The sequence below is a fragment of the Marmota flaviventris genome, chromosome 3 (assembly GCF_047511675.1).
Source record: "Marmota flaviventris isolate mMarFla1 chromosome 3, mMarFla1.hap1, whole genome shotgun sequence".
Taxonomy (NCBI): Eukaryota; Metazoa; Chordata; class Mammalia; order Rodentia; family Sciuridae; genus Marmota; species Marmota flaviventris.
This window is the reverse complement of record NC_092500.1, coordinates 101,435,907-101,456,377: the sequence shown is the minus strand read 5'-3', so window position 1 is coordinate 101,456,377 and position 20,471 is coordinate 101,435,907. Positions and strand designations below refer to the sequence as shown.

General features: G+C 36.3%; 1 protein-coding gene across 5 annotated transcripts in view; it reads right to left on the bottom strand.

Moving 5' to 3' along the window:
- Positions 1–5,413: 5,413 nt before the first annotated feature.
- The window catches only part of Kat6a (lysine acetyltransferase 6A), a 104,104-nt gene continuing 89,046 nt past the window's right edge, over positions 5,414–20,471 (bottom strand). For all 5 annotated transcript variants that reach the window (XM_027939244.3, XM_071610179.1, XM_071610177.1 and 2 more), the window contains 6 exons: positions 19,931–20,024; positions 17,971–18,202; positions 16,922–17,129; positions 15,244–15,849; positions 12,027–12,339; positions 5,414–9,799 (listed from right to left, as the gene is read on the bottom strand). In XM_027939244.3, coding sequence (XP_027795045.1) covers positions 7,107–9,799; positions 12,027–12,339; positions 15,244–15,849; positions 16,922–17,129; positions 17,971–18,202; positions 19,931–20,024 — 4,146 coding nt within the window. In that variant the 3' untranslated portion in view covers positions 5,414–7,106. The remainder of the gene's footprint in view (positions 9,800–12,026; positions 12,340–15,243; positions 15,850–16,921; positions 17,130–17,970; positions 18,203–19,930; positions 20,025–20,471) is intronic.

Sequence of the window (20,471 nt, the reverse complement as noted above, 5' to 3'; positions counted from 1 at the left end):
AGATTAATAAAATTAAAATGGTTGAAGTATTGAGGAGAATGTAAAATAACAGGAACTCTTATATACTGCTGAGGTGAGAAAAAAAAAGAAAATGGTATGGTTACTTTTGAAAACCATTTGGCATTATCTAGCACAGGTGAATTTGTACCCATCCTATCTTATAGGAATACATCTCAGAAAAATATCTGCAAATGTGTACCAAGGGACCTATGTGGGATTAAACAAAGTATTATTTGTAATAACCCAAACTGGAAAGAACCTCAATATTTGTCAGCTTTAGAATGTACATTTTTGTGGAGTCACATGATAGAATATTATACAACAATGAAATGAATTACAGTGTTGTCCAACAACATAAAGAAATCTCACAAACATGTTGAGGGATACTAGATACAAAATGTACTATTCCATTTCTAAAAAGTTTTAAACCAGGCAAAATGAAATGAAATTATGGTGTTTTAGAATCCAGGCAAAATAAAATGAATGTTAAAGCATGAATGAAAGTTTTAAGAATGCATACCTAGGTAGTAAAAAACAAGGAAAAGTTAAGATATTTACCACATAAGTTTGGGTGATCATTACCTTTGGTTGGGAGGGAAGACTGTGATCAACAAGGGACTCTCCAAGGGGCTGGGGAGTAGCTCAGTGGTAAAGCACCTGCCTAGCAAGCATGAGGCCTTGAGTTTAATCCCCATCACCACATAAAACATAAACAACAACAATAAAAAATGATATTTAAAAAAAGGGGGGGCTCTCCAAGTCAGGATGTAGGACTACTGGGCTGCTGATGTTGGACCCTTGATTTGGTTTTATAGAGGTATTTGTTTTAAACAAATGTGTTTGGCTGTACATGTTTTTCAGACTTGTGTATATGCTTTATTTTCACAATTTAAAAAGTGCTTAAGAAAGAGATAGGGAAAGAAAGAACTTATTCTTTGGGCATCCCTCTGTCTTCATGTGATACCTGACACTGCAAGAAGGCGACTGAGACAGGGACCCATGAGGACCAAGTCGATGTACCAAGGAGGATGGAAAAGAATGACAGAAGACTACAATCTGAGTTTCAATGACAAAACCTATCAAATGGCTGATTTCAGTCTGTTTTGTTTTCCTTTGTGCTTTTAACAGGATATTTCCTTGACCCTTTAAAGTTTTTTTTGTTGTTGTTTTTGTAACAGTCCATTATTATTCAGCTTTCAGATTTACACCTTCCAACTAAGAACTTGAGAATATCAAGTTAAGAGTCTTGTCAATTCTAGTTATTTTCCCTGAAAAGGAGTGAAAACAAACATCTTTGAAACCATGCACTTACTTGAAAGAGGTTCCTGCCTATAGAACTGCTCTCGTCTCCTTGCCAACATAGGTTTTCATTTTCTTTAGAAAACTATGCTCAAATTCAACCATAATGACATAATTTGGGTCAAATGGTGGTTCCATTCCAAGTTTTCTGAGGAATCTCTGTACGGCTTTCCAGAGTAGTTGCATCAATTTGCAGTCCCACCAGCAAATTATGAATGTGCCTTTCCCCTCACCCCGCATCTTTGCCAACATTGTTACTTGTATTCTTGATAATTGCCATTCTGATTGGAGTGAGATGAAATCTCAGAGTTTTAATTTGTATTTTTCTAATTGCTAGTGATGTTGAACTTTTTTTTTCACATATTTGTTGACCACTCATATTTCTTCTTCTGTGCAATATCTGTTCATTTCCTTTGACAATTTGACCCAGTTATCCCACTCCAATTAAAATCAGCATACTATAGTGACACAGCAGCTATGAACTCAACCTAGGTGCCCTTCAACAGATGAATGAATAAAGAAAATATGGTACATATACAAAATGGAATATTACTCAGCCATAAAAAAGTATGAAATTATGGCATTTGCCAGTAAATTGTTGGAACTAGAGACTATCATGCTATGTGAAATAAACCAATCCCCCAAAACTAAAGGCTGAATGGTTCTCTCTGATAATGTGAATGCTGACTCACAATAGGGAGGATTGGAGGTTCACCAAATGGACAGCAGGGAATGGGGGATGAGGGGTGGGAATGGAAAAGACAGTAAAATGAATTGGACATAAATTTCCTATATTCATAAACGAATATGACCATTATAACTCCACATCATGTACAACCACAAGAATGGGAAGTTATACTCCAATGTATGTAAGATATGTCAATACACATTCTACTGTCATATATAACTAAAAAGAGCAAAAAAGAAAAACAATTTGCTATGGATACCTCCCTTTAATGGTTTAAAAGACCTCAAAAACTCAAACCCATCATACCCTTGGCCTTTCCTTATTTCAGGTAAAAATAATACCTGTCACCTTTTTTGAGACTTTATGTAATTTTTATCAGTATTTAGGGTCCTTATTAAGAAAGCAAAGAATTTCCATTAAGCCTTATTTGTAGCTGTCACCCTGAGGGGGGAAAACAATACAAAACATGGGTCTACGCTGCATTATGTAACCACATCAACTCACACAACCAATCCTGCCCCTTAACAGGAACTTATTAATGGGTTGGGTTTTGCTCTGGGGATCATCAGCTTTTAATTGGATGACCATGCTCAAGAATATCAGACATCTGCTGTCATTAGAAATGTTACTCTAAGTGGTCTTTTGTTTCACATGAGTTTTTAGGTTCATTCAAAGTCACACTAAGGATACAAAGTAGAACGCTTCGACCCGGCCCCCCATTTGTCTTTTTTTTTTTTTTTTTTAATTTATTTTTTTAGTTTTCGGCGGACACAACATCTTTGTTTGTATGTGGTGCTGAGGATCGAACCCGGGCCGCACGCACGTCAGGCGAGCGCGCTACCACTTGAGCCACATCCCCAGCCCCCCCCCCCATTTGTCTTGACAGTCCTGTATACTCTGTTCTGCCAACAAGGGCCATTTTTGTTTGTTCTTTCTCTGTTCCTTTCAATTATCATCATCATTGACCTGTATCTTGTGCATTATGAAAAGACGAGGGGAAAGAATATGACAAAAATCACCGTACACCGCTCAAACTGTAATTTGTTGAATCTGAAATAATAAATCTCACCTAACAAGCCACAAGTGTCAGCCTGACAAAGATTCTGGTGTTCAGTGAATATGTACAGTTGTCACCATGCTACAAAGGTAGCAGGCACCACTTCAGATGCCCAGAGACTTTAAAAATAATAATTCCTGATACTCCTAGTTCCTGACTGCATGACAAGAGGTTCTTAATATCGGTAGGCCAGGACTCTCAGTAATATACACATTAACCAAGTATATATTCTTCAATCTACCTTCTGAATAGTGAAAAAGTCAGAGAGTAGAAAATAAATGTGAGCACCTTTCCTACTCAAAGAGCACTAATGAGTTGGCCATAGATGGAATTATATAATTTAAATTGTTAAATACAATATAAATCAGTGAAGGGTGTGTTAAAAAATCTATAATACACTATCTGATCACATTATGTCCTTTGTAGAAAAATCAGAATTGCTTCATGTTGAATTCATTTACAACAGGTACTTTGTACATTATGAAAAGGCAGTTTTTGAGACAACCCACAAATTGCACAGTATAATGACATAGCCTGTCCAAATCATGGTTATCTAAGCAAATGAAGAAACAAGAGATATAAATCATTTCTCTTTGGAGATGACATGATTGTTCTGAATTTTAATGGCATGAGGTTTAGAACAAAAAGTCTGCTACAGACAGCGTCATGTACAATTCCTGAATTCCTCAGTTTGAAAGGGCAGGTAAAGTATGGTGATCACTAAAACTTGTACCTCAAGTTTGCCTCACCCCTCTATCAAAAGAAACTAAGGGCAATTTTCCAAAACTAAATCTATAATTTTCTGGAATCTGCCATATATCCAGAATTGTAAATGACAAGAGGCAAGCACAATAACTCAGAAAAACACACACATAAAAAAATTATCAATGTTCGGAATCTTGATTTCTACCAAAAGAATGACAAATTTTCCTTGATTGTAAACTGAAATGAAGGGGGGAAAACCCCAATGTTTTCCTTTACAAAACAAGATTAATTTTAGTTACTCCTCTAATTTATTTGAAATCTAAGAGCTACTTGTTATTGCAACTGTTTCCTTTCGTTGTATGGGTTATTATAAATCCTTTTAGAAAATCTTCAAATGGATTTCCCTACAAAATTCAAAGTTTTTCAGATTTTCTCTGAAAAAGGAAAACACATCCTTATTGTTGGCATATAAATATATACAGGAGTAAAAACTAGAATTCAAAGCAAAGGCCATGAATTTATACTTTCTATAATAAAAATGAATATGAAAAGGCAAATATTTACTGGTATAAGGTGTGTGTGAGTTTATGTGTGTAAAAGAATTCGGAAGTCTGAAATACTTGGAAGCAAGAAAAATTCCTCATACAAGACAGACATCCAAAATGGCTCAACATAATTTATTTTTTTTTATGTTAAAATGTACAGAGTTCTTTTGAAAGTACTTGCTAGAAAGGGGGGGGGGGAAGATATTACATACAAGGAGAGGAAGGGAGGCCAACTGGCCCAGGAGCGCATGACATGGAGAAATACAAAGGCATCTAGGCACCCCTTCCCCTTAGCTTACAAGTCACCATGAACAAAGTACAAAGAGGTTACAAAACAGGAAAAGCAAATATAAACAGACAGGAATAGACTTAGCTTCATTTGTACATGCGGCTTTTAGAGGCATCTGGAGCTCTATTCACACACTCTAGAGATCTCTTTAAAGAGAATTTTTATCTTTCTTAAAATAGTTTTTAATATTCTACAACAAAGATAAAAAATTTTAAAGATGGAATGAAATGAAAAAGCTCTTATTTTAAAAGGCATCAAAGTCACTAACAGTGAGTTTTTAAATTTCTTTTTTAGAAGATTACCCAAGTTATCTTGCTAAAAATACATTTTTTTAAAACAGAAGTGAAAAAATGACAGGTACCAATATTACTGTGTTGGATAATTTCTTTTATAATATAGAAAAGAACATTTTTTTTCTACAATAGTTCTACAGTCACAAAGAGGCTTGTGGAAAAGGGAGCTGCCCGATTGAATTTTTTTTTTTTTTTTAAAGGAACAAAACCAAACACAACCGCAAACCAACAGAAACTGAATTCACGGCCCTCATTTCAACAGCTTCTCCTTCTGCCTTGACCGACCCACCCTCCTCCCAATATATCTCCCTCCCCTCCCCACCCCATCCCCACCCCATCCCATCCAGGAAGCAATGACATAGCTGAAAATGTAGGGAGAGGGCAGCACAGTGCACTTTCTACATAGATGATTGGGAACTGGAATAGTATATACAGAGAAACTGGGTCCTACACAGCCTTGCACATGCTCAGAGTTGATAGCGGTAAGGTGTGAAATTCTGCCTTTTTCTATCTAACACACTTAATTGAGAAAGTCAATTAAAGTGTATAAAAAAACCAACAAACCTGTGCATTTGAAAAAATTTAATGCCTAATTAGTACTTTAAAAATTTATCTATATAAAATGTACAAATAAAGGAGAGAATTTATGCTTACAGATATTTCGTTAAGCAGTATTTCTCCCTTTTGGATATTTGACTGCACATACCAAGTGGTATAATAGTTTCCATCTTCTAATGATGGAATATATATATATATATATAATTTTTTTACCTATCCCTGGATGAAGTAATAGGAAGAGAATGGGTGAACTGGTTGCACAAGAGAAAAGAGAATGGATTGGGAGCAACATATGAACCTGCTAAAATCCTGCTGTCCAGATGTGCCCTACTATGCTGGTGGTAGATCTATCCCTCTTCTAATTAGCCACTCAAAGGAGAGGGGCTGGTGCACTCTGATTCACAGGCGATGAACTTAGGACATCAAAAGACAAATTAAAACTAGAGGTATGTATTAATAAGTAGTTATAAAATGTACACCATAATCTCCCTTTGGACAAACATTCTGAGTTATCTCTTCCAACATAAAATGAACAGTGTCAAAGGTTTGTCAGGTATTTTTCAAATCACTGAAACATACAGTCATCCACCAACACTGGATGAAAGATTGTTAAGAGGCAAATCACTGGGGACTGCTGTTGTTTTATCAGAGTCAAAGGCTCAAGAATCAAGACCCTTAGTTAGCATTTCAAAGTACATACTAAAAATAAGAGGCTGGATGGAATATGTGTGTTATGGCTGATTCACCAGGTGGTAAAAAAACAAGAGGTTCATTTCCTCTTTTTGATTGTTAATTGACCATCTCCATTTCTCCAAAGGCTGGATTAGGATTGCAAACAGCTTTCCTCTGAGATTCTGCTGTTAAGTGAGACTTACAGTATTTTGTGTCTCTGAGTGCTGAGTGGCAATATTTTTAAAAAAGAAAAGAAAGGTTATATTACACTTGATTCAAGAAAAACAAAGATTTCAATGAAGTCTGTCTATAAAGAAACATTCTTGGGGCTAGGTTTCAAGAGGTGTGTGTGTACAGGGAGTGGAGGGGATTTAAAAGGAGAAGCATTTTCCTGTCTCACTTTATTAATAATAATAATAATAATAATAATAACAATAATATTAACAATAAGTTTAAGGAGCTTGGGTTGTTCTCCATGTCCCCGTCCGAGTCTCCCATAAGTGCCTCCTGCTGGAATGAAGTTAGGAAATGAAAGGTTGGGTTCGGAGGAAAGGGTGTGGTTAACCCTCGAGATGTATATATAACATTTAAAAATGACAACATTGGGAGCTGCAAACAGTGAGGGAAACATACATTTTAAAAATAAAATAAAGAGAATTCACTTTTACACAAATTCTGTCCATGTGGTGTGTAAAGAAAGTAAGGCTCTTTTTAATTATGAAAAGATTTTGTGCATGTTTCCCCCCATCCCCGAATCCATTTTTAGATGAGTTCTACTGTAAAATGTTCAAGATTGTGAAGAAAACCAAAACCCAGAACAAAATGAACCCCCAAAAAAAGAGATCAGGTTTTCTAAAATATAAAATAAACCAAAGAAAAATTCCTCTAAATCTACAGCAATATTTTAATGGAAAAAAAGGTCCATTTTTCTCTGGTTTGTCAGTATAAAAGGTTCCTTTATTTATATATATTTAAGTTTTTAACTGTAAGTTCATCTTGCTCATCTTCTCATGTAAGGTCCATTGAGTGACTGCTTGGGCACACCAGCAGCATTCATATAGCTGTGATGGGAGGGGCCAGTGTACATCATGTTTCCATGAGGGTTTGGCTGCATAGGCTGCTGGGTATAAGCCTGGCTCCCCATCATTCCCATTTGCATCTGCATAGGATACTGTGCTGTCTGGTTCATGTAGGCAGGGTTACTATGGTAACTGCTGTTCATCATGGGCTGTGTCATTCGATAGCTGTTCATGGCATTCAAGGTGTTCATATTCATGGAATTGACATTATAGGCAGGAGTTGGCATTAAATTAACCCCCATGTTCATGCCACGCTGAACAGCCAATGCACGAGGGCCAGCCTGCATGGCAACCGCTGGTGGGCTGCGGCCATATAGCTGCTGCTGATGAGCAGCTGCAGAGGGCAGTGGCGCAGATTTGGAACGGATAGAAATGTGTCCCTTGACTGGCATTTGCCCTTGCAACCTCTGAGTGTGAGGAATGCCAATGTTGGTGGCAGACATGTTGCACTGTAGCAGAGGTGATGTGAGGTTCATGGTAGTGGATGCCAAGTTGGGGGGCGGTGTCATGGTGGCTTGTGCTTGAGGGGTCCCAGCTAATGGATGAGATGGTGCTAGCTGAGCGAGTCCTGTATTAGACAAAGAAACACTGGTTGCATAGGAAGTCACAGCAGGAGAATGGCTATAAGGCATGGCATGAGGGTCCATAATGGTGTTAGTCAGCTGTTGCAACTTGGCTAAACTGAAGGTGGCTGATGGTTGAGAGTAGCTGCCAGCACCAAAATCCCCTGGAATCCTCTCATAGATGCTTATGTTCCCAGTGCTTCCAGATTCTGGTATCTCCATGATCATAGGAGCTGGAGTGAAACTATTATTCATACTACATTGTGATAGCGGGGGCTGCTGTTGGGGTGGGGGTGGGGGCTGAGGCTGCTGGGGCTGAGGCTGCTGCTGTGGCTGCTGCTGCTGTTGCTGCTGCTGTGGCTGGGGTGGTGGAGGCTGTGGTGCTGGTTGTTGTTGTTGTTGTTGCTGCTGCTGTTGCTGCTGCTGCTGCTGCTGTTGTTGCTGTGGTGGCGGCGGTGGTTGCTGCTGGTTACTAGGAGGCCTCTCCACCACACAACTCTGAGGTGACTTGATATTGCAATTGGTAGTAGGCTGGACAGTGTTCTGCTGCAACATGCTGCAGCTGTTGCCCATGTTTGCCATTTGCTGAGTGACAACACAACTGTTCTGGGTGAGGCTGCTAGACGATGACAACCCACCATAGGAGCAGCTGCTCTGAGAGGAGTTATTCCCACATATGCTGCTACCCATTGTGGAATCATAGCTGCTAGGGTTCTCGTAGTTCTCTGTGGTGCTCTCGATGCTGCCCAGATCACTGAAGCCACTGTCTACTACCTGCTGAGAGTGGTCTGATACGGAAGGCACATCCATCATGGGGCTGGTCTCCATGTTCTGCATAGAGGGTGCGGACAGGGATCCTTGTTCCGGGCTGATCTGTGTGTAACCACTCTCCAGGGCAGGCACATTGGGACTGCTGACTGAACGGACTGACTGGCTGGGATGAGACTGAACTGAGGATATTGGGCTATTATGTTCTGAAGCGTGACAGTCTTCAACCATTGACATCTGAGGGTCTTCATCGGTCTGGGTGTAACTCTGCAGGGTCTGACAAGCTGCGAGTGTTTCTTCACAGTCCTGGTAGGCTCCCTCATGCTCATTGCTTTCTTCTTGAGTCAAAGACTGCACTGCTTGTACAGTTTCCAGATCCAGTTCACTATGAGGAATCTCTTCTTCCTCTTTTAATTCAATTAATTCTTCCTTAGTGTTGGAATCTTCTTCATGGTCATCCTCAGACCCCGGCATATGCTCTGATACCACAGATGTCTCATTGGAAGGCTGTTCCTCCTCAGAATCTGGTTCTGTTTCATCTTTATCCTTTATGGTCTCCCTACTGTTCTGCATGTTAGTATCTAAAAAAGACTCTTGACCACTCGGCTCCTCCTTGATATCTTCTCTAATGGGCTGCTCCTCTGGCTCCTGTTTCTTTGTAGGTTCCAGATGACCATCATCTTCATCATCTGCATCATGGTCTTCATTCTGATTTGCCTCGGTGGTCACTTCATCGTCTTCCTCTTGCTCCTGTTCTTCCAGTTCTTGTGGCTCTTCTTCTGACTGCCTTTGTTCTTCTAAGATGCGAGGTTTCTCTTCTTCCTCCTCTACTTCAGGTTCTTTCATTTCAGTTTCGGGACTGTTGCTGCTGTCTACTGGAGAAGTGGCTCTAACTTCACTGCTGGTTGTGTCCTCTTCCTCTCCCTCTTCAACCTCTTCTGCTTCCACATGCATCTCCTCGTCCTTTCTTTCTTCCAATAAGGGCAAGTCTTTTTTTGGCTCGATAGTTTCTTCATTTTCTTGGGTTTTGGGTTTACGACCGGGTTTGAGAATGGGAACAATGGGCTCAACAATGCGCTCTTGAGTAGAAACGGCTAAGATTTCCCGATTCAACTTAAATCCGGGTTTTCGACCAGGTCTTTTCTTCCAGTGGATTGGTTTGCGGCTCTTGCCTTTGGGCCATCCCTTTTTCTTTTTCATAGGTGTGGATGTATCTGGCTCAAGGGAAGAACTGTTCACATCACGTTTCCGTAAAAGAGATACTGGCTTTAGGATAGGCGTGTCTGTATAGGATGGATAAAAAAATAATAAAGACATTATATTTCTACTGTCTTTTTCGGAGACCAGCATGTAAAAGAAATGATTTTATGAAGTATCATTTTTATTCAGTGATTGTAAAACATAAATAAGCTTTATAAAGATGCAAATAATAAGTAGCCATTAGTACTTTTATCATGTTATTTTTACTATGGAAGTGACAAATTGGCTTATTCTTTTTTTTTTTTTTCCTGCTTTTAATTCATGTCATCTTTCCGGTGTTCTTAGTTTCCACAAAATCATTACTTGAGGTAGAATTATTAGCCAATTACTGCAGACAATGTTGTTTGGATGGGAATAGCTGCAAGGCATTTAGTTCCTAAACAAATAAGTTAAAGCACAATAATATTTAGTAGATAAAACTTTCATATATTTTCCCTATACTGTGATAAAATATACATAACATAAAACTTATTTTAACTTATTTATAAGTGTACAGTTCAGTGGCATTAAATACATTCACAATCCCCATTTATTTATTTATTTATTTGTATTGGGGATTGAACTCAGGGGATTCAACCACTGAGCCACATCCCCAGCCCTATTTTGTATTTCAATTAGAAGACAGGGTTTTACTGAGTTGCTTACTACCTCACTTTTGCTGAGGCTGGCTTTGAAATTACAATCTTCCTGTCTCAGCCTCCTGAGCCGCTGGGATTATAAATGTGCTCCACTGTGCTGACTCCCATTAATTTTTAAAGGTTAAGAATATAGTAGAGGATAGGAAAGGTAGCAGAATACAACAGTTACTAATATGGCATTATGTAAAAAAGTGGATGTGTAACCGATGTGATTCTGCAATCTGTATACGGGGTAAAAATGGGAGTTCATAACCCACTTGAATCAAAAGTATGAAATATGATATGTCAAGAGCTATGTAATGTTTTGAACAACCAATTAAAAAAAATAAAATGATGCATACTTTAAAAAAAAAAAAAAAAGAATACCAAGGCAAGAATGGGATTTGGGAAGGAAAGCTAAAAGTGTTTAGCTAATGGTAACTTGAAAGTAAAGAAAGGAAATGGCTTCATCAGAGACATCTATCCAAATCATCAGGAATTTAAACAGGGCACACTATTTTAGAGCAGAGTGATAAAAAACAGGATGTAAAGTGCTAAATTTACAAGACAAATTTATAGTTTCTTAGTAGTATATTTAAAAAATATAACAAATAAAACTTTGGAGAATCATTAAAATAACACAAATAAAGTAAAGAATTCAGTCATCTTATCACTGTATTAAAAGCATGTTATACAAAAACATAGGAGTAAAGGAAATGCAAGTTATTTACTAGATTTGAAAAAAAGATTTTAAAAAGTAGAATAAAAAGCTCAACAAATTAATGCATAAAAGCTAAAGGTTTATGATGCCAAGTAGAAAGCTGATTTCTTCAAATTTACCCAGCAAAGCTCAGTTTGAACCCAGGTAAGGCAAACATACTATAGATGGGGGAAGCATTATATATGATGGCAAAACTTAAGGCTAGAATGAAAAAGCCTAGTTTTTGACCTAGCTCATATTATGAGCCCTTATTTTTTGTATCTCCAAAGAGTAATAAAACAAAACTATTTTAAAAGTAAATAAGATTTTTATCTATATCATAAAACTTAAAATTCATGAGCTATTGCTACTATTCATTAGAAATTTACTACTAATTGAATAAGACACATTAGAGATGGTTCAGGAAGGGCTCCTGAACAGATCTGTGGTAAGTTCCAACTTACATGAATCTGCTCTTATTGAAGAATGATCTTCTTAGCATTTACTCATTTAGCAATATTTACTAAGTTGCCTATCACAAGCACTCAGCACAAAGCAATGAACAAAACAAAGTCCAGAGAGTTACATACTCTAGTAAATGGCTATTCTACCTTTCTGATACTAAGTCCCATTCACCCACTAACTAAAAGTTCAGATAAAGAATAAGAAAGAATTAGGCAAAAAAGAACAGCATCCTAACTATTTAGAGTAAAATATTTTCTACAGAGGCAAAAACAAGTCCCGAACTAAAGGAGAAACTAATGGAAGAATCAGCATGGATATATTTGATACAAACTTTAAAGATTGCCACGTTTGTTTTCTTGCTTAGTGAGTTGTGTTCATTTTTCAACCTTTTGTTGAAGGGCTTACAGCTATTACCTCTATGTATTTAAAGACAATAAAACTATAAGTAAACAATTCTGTAAAACATACCATCAGCATCGTCTGACTCCTCATCTTCCTCTTCATCTTTAGACTTCCTTTTAGATGATCGACACCTGAGAACATCCTGTGAGGACAAACGATGGAAGTATCCTCTATGGAAGAGTTCATTTTCATCCTCTTCTTCTTCTTCTTCTTCATCAATCTCATATGTGGGTTCTAACCGTGGCATTGGTCTCTCAGAGTCAGAGTCTTCAAAAGGTTCATCTAACACTTCTGTGGTCTCAGAAATAGTTTCTGTGACTACACTGCTATTGTGATGCTTGCGCTTTCGGACTCTCCTTCTTCGGTGAAGAATTGGTTTCTATTTAATAGAGAAATCAAATACATATAGTAATGAACAATGTTTTGGGTACTAACAACATGGAAAGAGTTTAAAAACCTAATAGAATTAGCATATATAAAATGAAGGTGCTCTTTGCCAGAAAATATTTTAAACATTATTTCTAAATATTAACATACTATGTGTAAAGTATTAAGAATACAAAGATGTTGAATAATTGAATATGAATTTGCAGAAAAACAGGCAAGCACATTCAAAAAGCAGGTATAATTTTCTTTTAGTAATTCAGTTATATTTAACATCCTAAAGAGTTACTTATTTCAATAATGAAATGACCCAGAGGCTAGTCCATTAACTTATTTCTTTTTTCCTCAAGAGCAAAAAAGGAATAAAACACTCTAATACTCTGAAGGTTAGCAGCTCAGTAAAGCTATATGCCATCTTCATGAACTATCCATAAAAAAGTTATAGTGGGGTGTAGAAATATAGAGTAGAAATGTATTTACTTGATATTAGTGATGCATTTCAAAAGCCAAATAAATCTGCTATTGAAATTTGGCATATTTGGCACACCTTTGCACTGGGTTGACCTAGTATCTTGAATGACATAAACAATGTCATTCAAGTATCACAAAGTAATAGAGATGATGTGCCAGGAATTATCTAATCCAATCCTTTCACTATAGAGGCTAAAAAGGCTATAGGACTTGCTCAAGGTCACATATCTATTTAGTATACAAATCATAATAGTCTCTTCATTCCTAATTTCTTTAAGAATGTCAAAAGTAGTTGCACATGATCTCACTCTCCTTTTCTCACTCTCTTTTTTATACAAGGAAACAGCATTTTTTTTTAACTTTACAAATAAGCAATATAAGCCCAAGGAGAGCAAATATATATTCTTCATGACCATGTAATGAAGAGAAGAATTAGTCAATGTTCAATTTTTGCCTACTTGAAATCTACTGGTCCTAACTGAAAACACAATTTTCAAATTAGATGGGAAATGGCCTTACTCCTTGGAGAAATGGCAGGAAAGACACAAGGTAAACTTGGAGAATCTTATGCTGCCAGAAAGTAAGAAAGTTTTCAAAACAAAACAAAATCTACAATGATAGGGGGTATGTATGTTAAAGAGACAGGAGCAAAACCGAAAGAGATCTGAATGGCCAAAGATAGAAAGATTTGGGCAACAAATTAAAAAATGTAATAGTATTAGATTATAAATTGAAATAGCAGATGAATGTCTTGAGTTCATATTGATATAAGCAAATATATGAATAAATCAATATATGCGGGAAAATGGATAAATCTCCCAAGCAAATAATTTGTGCAAATACCCCGCTCTTAGGATAATTACTCGTATCTTAAGTGTGAGACTTTCTTCCAGTATGGTATGCAAAAGGAGAAAAAAAAAAGAGTTACTTGATAATGAAGAAATCTGACAAGCACTACCTGGGTTAAAATCAATAACGAGAAGTCATACTGATAATATATACCTTGTAAATGAAACACATTGATACATAGATATTGATAGAAACCCTTAATATGATATGTTGAGAATGGCACTTTACTTCTATGGTCTTCTTCTCAAAGACATATAACCCCATTCTAATATCATAAGGAATATTCTACAAAATACCTGAGCAGTAATCTTTACAACTGTTAAAACCATCAAAACAAGGAAGGACTGAGAAATTGTCACAACCAAGAAGAGCCTGAAGACATATGACAACTAAATGCAATACGATATGCTGGATGGGATCCTAAACAGAAAAAAGGATATTAGGGAAAACTGGAAATTTGCGTAAGTACAGACTCTGGCAACTAATTAACCCACAACGGATCATTAATTATGAAAAATATACCATACTAACCTAAGAGGTTAATAATAGGGGAAACTGGGTATGGACTTTGTAGGAACTTTGTACTTTTTTTTACTTTTTGTAATAATGATGTGTATCTTAAAATGTTCTTAAAAAGTCATTATTTTTCAAATGGCCCTTTTAGAGAAAGAAAACATTTCATTGTTTTGGATGAAGGCTGTCACCCATTACTACAGAGTAGGGCTCATCCAGGGAGCCGACATACTTTAGTCTTACTAGCCCATGGCAGTGCTAAAAGTTTGCTTTATATAGCCTGGGATATTTCTGGTATTTGGTAGTCCCTCCTTACCAGTGGTTTCACTTTCCATGGTTTCAGTTACTCACGGTCAATTGCAGTCCAAAATATTAAATGGAAAACCAAGAAATTATTCACAATTTTTAAATTTCATGCCATTCTGAATAATGTGATGAAATCTCACACTATCTTTCTCCTTCCTGCCCTAAATGTGAATCATTAGTTTGTTCCATGTATTCACGCTATGTGTTACCATCTGTCTGTCACTAACCATCTAAATTATCAGATAGACTGTCCCAGTATTATAGAGCTATGTCCAAGTAACCCTTATTTTACTTAGTACCCAAAGCATAAGAGAAGTGATGCTTACAAGTGAGATAAGTCAAAGAGATACAGTAAAGTGCTTCCTTTAAGGGAAAAGGTGAAAGTATAGTAAGATTTTGAGAGAGACCACATTTCCAACTTTTATTATAGTATATTGTTTTAAGAATTCTATTTTTGCTATTATTGTTGTTAATCTCTTATTGTGCCTGATTTGAACAATTTTAACTTCAATCAGCAAGGTAAAAATGGTTTGCTCTTAAATAAACTTCTGACTTCTATGTTCATTCCCATGAACCAAAGAAGTCACACATATTTCAAATGTTCCCTGGGAAGATCATAAGCTACAATACATTGAAGTTTAACGTTTAAAAAATAACATACTAGGAATTTCTACCTTTACTCTTTCAGAACTGAAGGAGAAGACAAATGGGCACAATAAACTGCAACTAGAGGAAAAACAACACATAGAGAAAACATTACCTTTCGCTTCAATGTGGGTTTTGTAAGAACTGGTGGTGAGTTTGACCGAGGACTTTCTGGCTCTTCTTCCTCCTCACTGCTCTCACTGAAGCCCCTAAGGAGAGCCCTGTCACCATCACTATAGCAACGAGGCAGTCTATCATTTCCTTCTGGTAATCTGCACTTCAGAGTCTCAGGGCTTTTCTTTAGCTGTCCTCGCCACAGCTCAACCCCCTCACTTAATCTTCTTTTGGGAATGTCTGGCTTCCCATCCTGGCTTGGCTGTTCCTGAGAGGCTGTCAATTGTTCTTCACTTTCGGTGTACTGTTCTTGGGAGGTTTCTGATTTTTCCTCACATTCTCCATATTGTTCCTGAGGAGTTGATGATGTCTCTTCCAAGAGCAGTTTAGAATCTTTATCACCAAAACGTTCTTGGGTCTTTCTGTTCTTCCTCCCGCACCGGCCCCTCCGAGATGGCTGACTATTTGCAGGAAGACTATCACGGGGAAGGATCTGTTTGTTCAAACGTGTAGAACTAGCTGGAGCCATAACTTCTGGTTTCTTTTCACTTTCTACTGAAGAATAAGAATCTTGTTCTTTGTTCTCCCGAGACAGAGATTTTCCTATCTGGTTTTGGAAAATAAAACAGGTTAATTTTTTAACCCTATTTAGTTTCATCTACCTATCCTGCCCTTTAAAATACAGAAATAAGGAAAGAGATTTAAAAGAAAAATTATTATTTAGTAGCTAACATGAATACTTCCTATGTAGTAGACCACACTTTTAAATGCTTTATATGTATTATGTATTTAACCCACATAAAACAACTGTGTGAAAAAATAATATATCCCCACCTTGAAAGTGAGGCAACTGCAGCAAACAGAAAAACTTAAGTGATCTGCCCCAAGTCACTCAATAGTAGTAAATGAAGAAGTTGGGACAAAAACCCAGCAGGCTAACTCTAGAGCTGTGCTCTTAACCACTATGAAATACCACCTTTAACATACAAAGTGAATAATATCATTGTTTTTATAAATTTTAAATTAGGGTCTCAGAGTAGGCAAGATGAAAAAGACATTGGAGAAATATGAAAAAAAATTTCTGAAATTATTTCTATTCTGAATATTTAATTCCATTTTGAAAACTGCACTAAAGAGGGGCATTAGATATTTTTACATCCAACAAAGGAGGAAATGAAGGATGAAAGCACTGCTTAAAAAAAAAAAGTATACAACACTTAAAACATGCAATGCAGTATAGCCCATCAACCCTTTTAATAGTTAAAGGCATCTGTGTGTCCACTGAACTTTTCAGAGCTCTACTGAAAACATATGCATGTTTCTATTATTTCTTTAATGTTTTTTTTTAATGTGTCCTCATTTTAAAAAGTGTCAGATTTAGATTCAATTCAGATTCCTCAATTACTATGCAGCTTAAAATTTAGCTGCTTATTGGCACTCTGGTAAATATTTAGTCATAATTAACACATTGTAAAAAGTCTGATGGTCTAAAGCTTTAAAAAACACTAAAAGGTAAATAAGACCTAATCTTCCTGAAGTTTTTGCCACTGACATAAATTCTAACAAAATACATGCACTTATTTTGTTGGTAAGATACTGCAATATGTCACAAAAATACATGAAAACCAAAAAATGTAATTCGTTCACCGTCAAAAACAAGAAACTACTCATGTCCTTACACTGGTCTCTAATTCTCTTTCCTGGCACTGTGGTTCTTCATTTTCTCCTTCATCAGCCTCCTCATCTTCCTCCTCTGAGACAACAGAGTTGGAGACTATGACAGGAGTCCAGCGTAAACATTCTGGATCCACATCTACAGGTCGCAAATTCAACTGAAGCTTTGCCATGTGATCCTGGATAAGTTTTTCCCGGCGGATAATCACAAATCTAGAACCAGAGAAAAGTTTATAGCAACCACCAATATACAATATGTTCATAAAAATGAATGTCATCTCCAAAAACCCTGAAGATGACAATGATGGATGCTTCAAAACAACCTGTTTGGGAAGATGAAATATGGAAATATACCATCACAATGAGATAGCTAAGAAATACGAAGTTGGGCCTCACATTCCACTATAGTAATTAAGTTATTTTAACCACTTACTGACTCATATATCCCCTATCTGCAATTTCTTCTGTCCTCTTGAGCTCTTTCCTATTCTCCATTAATTTAGCTCAAATGCTTTTTAACTTAAAAAAAATATTTTTAGCTGTAGACAGACATAATAACTTTATTTATTTACATTGTATGTGGTGCTGAGGATTGAACCCAATGCATCACAGGTGCTAGGCAAGCACTCTAGCACTGAGCACAACCCCAGCCCCAAATGCCTCCTTTCTTTGTGACCTTTTCATGACTAATTTAGGCAATGGTGAACTATCTATCCTCCCTTCCAATACACATTTCACTTTGTACCATTTATATGGAAATTAATCATGGATATATTTTACTTAATGACATTGTTTCCAGAATTGTTGCTTTTTATAAGAGATCCCAATGCTAGAAGGTAAAAGATTCAGTGGCTTATGTCCAAAAGTTAGAAAAAAGGATGAAAAAACAGTTTTAAAAAATATATATACAGTTAAATACCACAGAAACCAAAATAATGTGGCAGTACCAAGTGTTTCACTTATATTAGTTATTGTTCTTTCATCAATAATCTGTGTGATCCAAAACTTATACCTTTTCATCTTTCAAAGGTGTTCAAAGGGATGTGATACTCACTGGTCACTACGGAAGTCCAGCATGCGTAGGTGGTGGAGTGTGGAGGTAATGTCTTGAGGGCAGATACCTGTCAACTTGCTTAACTTCTTAATGCTGATCTGTTTGTCATTTTGGTGATAAAGGCACTCCAATATTACACTTTTCCAATAAGCCATATAGGATAAACGACCTAGATCTGACAATGGTTTCTCTGGAGACCCTGCTTGGCCTTCACGCTTTGATAACAAATAACCTAAAGAAACCCCCAAATCACAAAGATGTCAGAGATCCTAAAAATGTCTGATTCACCAAAGTAATAATTCTCTTTCCACAATCAAATCAAATATTATAGGCAATAATAATTTCAAAGGTAAATTCCTTGAAAAGCAGGGAACAACTTAGCAGAAATACTTGAAATTACTGTTTGCAGGGAGATTATACAATTTTCACATATTGGACATTAGGTTAATATTGTCTGCAGTCAATATAAATCACTTTGTTAAAACAGTCAAGCCATAAAAAATCAGAACTGAGACCGCATTAATAAGATTATGGCAAGAACAGTTTTTATTGTAATGGGCATATTTTCTTTGGACCACTAGATGGCAACTGGTATATATGAATTGAGAAATATAAAAAGAATGCCTTAGTTTTGTGTAGTCCTAGTAAAGACTATGGTTCTTCTATGAGTGAATTAGATGATAATTTCTTACTTCAAAAGCTCTCCTTATAATTCCTATCATTCTAATTCTCTGTGACTGTATGGTGCTATTACTCTTTCTGTCTAATGCATGACTCTCAAGAATTAAGGAAGGGGGGGGAAGCATAAATCTTAAGGCAAAGCATAAAAAAATGAAGATGGCCACAGCAGATGTAGTTTTGTCATTAAATTTTTTTTTTTTTCAAAACAGGGTAAGGATGGTCATCTAGAAGAATGTATTATACTAGCAAAGTAAAACAAATACCATAATCATACAGATTTTGTATCTCAAAATATACTCAAGAAATGGTAATCACTATAAATAAAATATTTTCCCTAATTTTACTATTTAACAATATTTAATATGTTCAATCATGACTCCTATTTCAAAGCAATATTACTATAAAATCAGAGTTTCACTTCTTGCCAATCCAAAAAGGCCAAGAAAATATACCAAAAAAACCCAACAGCATGTACTTCCAGTAAAATATTATTAGGAGTATAATTGAAAGTGTCAAAAAAAGAAAAAAAGAAATAAAGAAAGAGTCCAATAGAACAACCTTAACTAGTCTGTGAGAATTAACTTCTCAAGACTGGAATCAAAATTAGTTTGAACCATTAGGTCAGCATATACTCCTTTGAATACCATTTTATACCAGTGTCTGGGGGGAAATATTCCCTCAAATTAATAGAACCATAAAAGTTAATGCAAAAACACAGTTAACTTTCTAAGTTACAATATCAACATGTAAAACAGAATGCAATTTCTACAATGACCTTTGAACTGTTTTCACTTTTAACTCAGATTACTTCCTGCATCATTCACTTTTTTAGGATTTTTAAAGTTGTGTTGTAAATTTTTAACCAGTAGGTAAAATGTGTAACTAAAAAACACATACATTTTCTCAGATAATGGGGAAATGAAAATGGGACAGTTGCTATACTTCTTCTGTACTTCTTTTTAGCACTGATTTAAATAGTTTTACAAGGTTTTCAGTACTGCTGTGAGTTCGTATTACTGCATAAACTAAGCTCCATTGTAAATGGACAGGTAAAAATTAAAGATATTTGGTACAGAACACATAAAATTATATTCAGTATTAGCTATTAAAAAATATTTTGTGTCCAACCAAAAGCAAAAAAACTTGTGGCTTTAAGTTTTTAAGACCTATACAAAAATATGACAAGAGATATTAGGAGCCCATACATCATTACAAATCTCTACTATCTATCTGGTCCACAAGAAGAGAAAATGAGAAAGTATGTTAATATAGTCCTTACTGAAATCGATGAGAAACCTGCCATAGCCCTTACGCTGGTATTGGGGAAGAATCATTATACAGGAAACGTTGTATTTCTGTTGGCAGTGCTTTTCCTGGTGGAGAGAAAAGAAGCCATGTTTTAAACAACAGGCTGGTAAAATGAATAGTAATGCTAATTATTAAGAAACAAAGACTAACAGCTAAAACCACTGCCCTGGTCCTTTGGAAATAGCAATGTACATGGGGGCGGAGGACACCCCACATCCCACTGGGAGAAGATAAGACAACGTGAAGCCACTGCCATTCCCCACAAAGCAAACATCCCAGGAGAGTAAGAATATAATGATGCCATCCAATAACAACACCTGCAACTCAAAAACAGCACATCAATACCTAAGATCAGCAAAGGAATCTGAGTCCCAAATAATCTGCAATGCTACAAAATGATGAATCAATGTAGCACTCTGTGAGAAGAGTCATCATTATTTTTACCCCACTCCCTATTAGTTATGGCTGACTTTACACAAAATAGTCCTGAATGTGTATAAAAATACATTTTT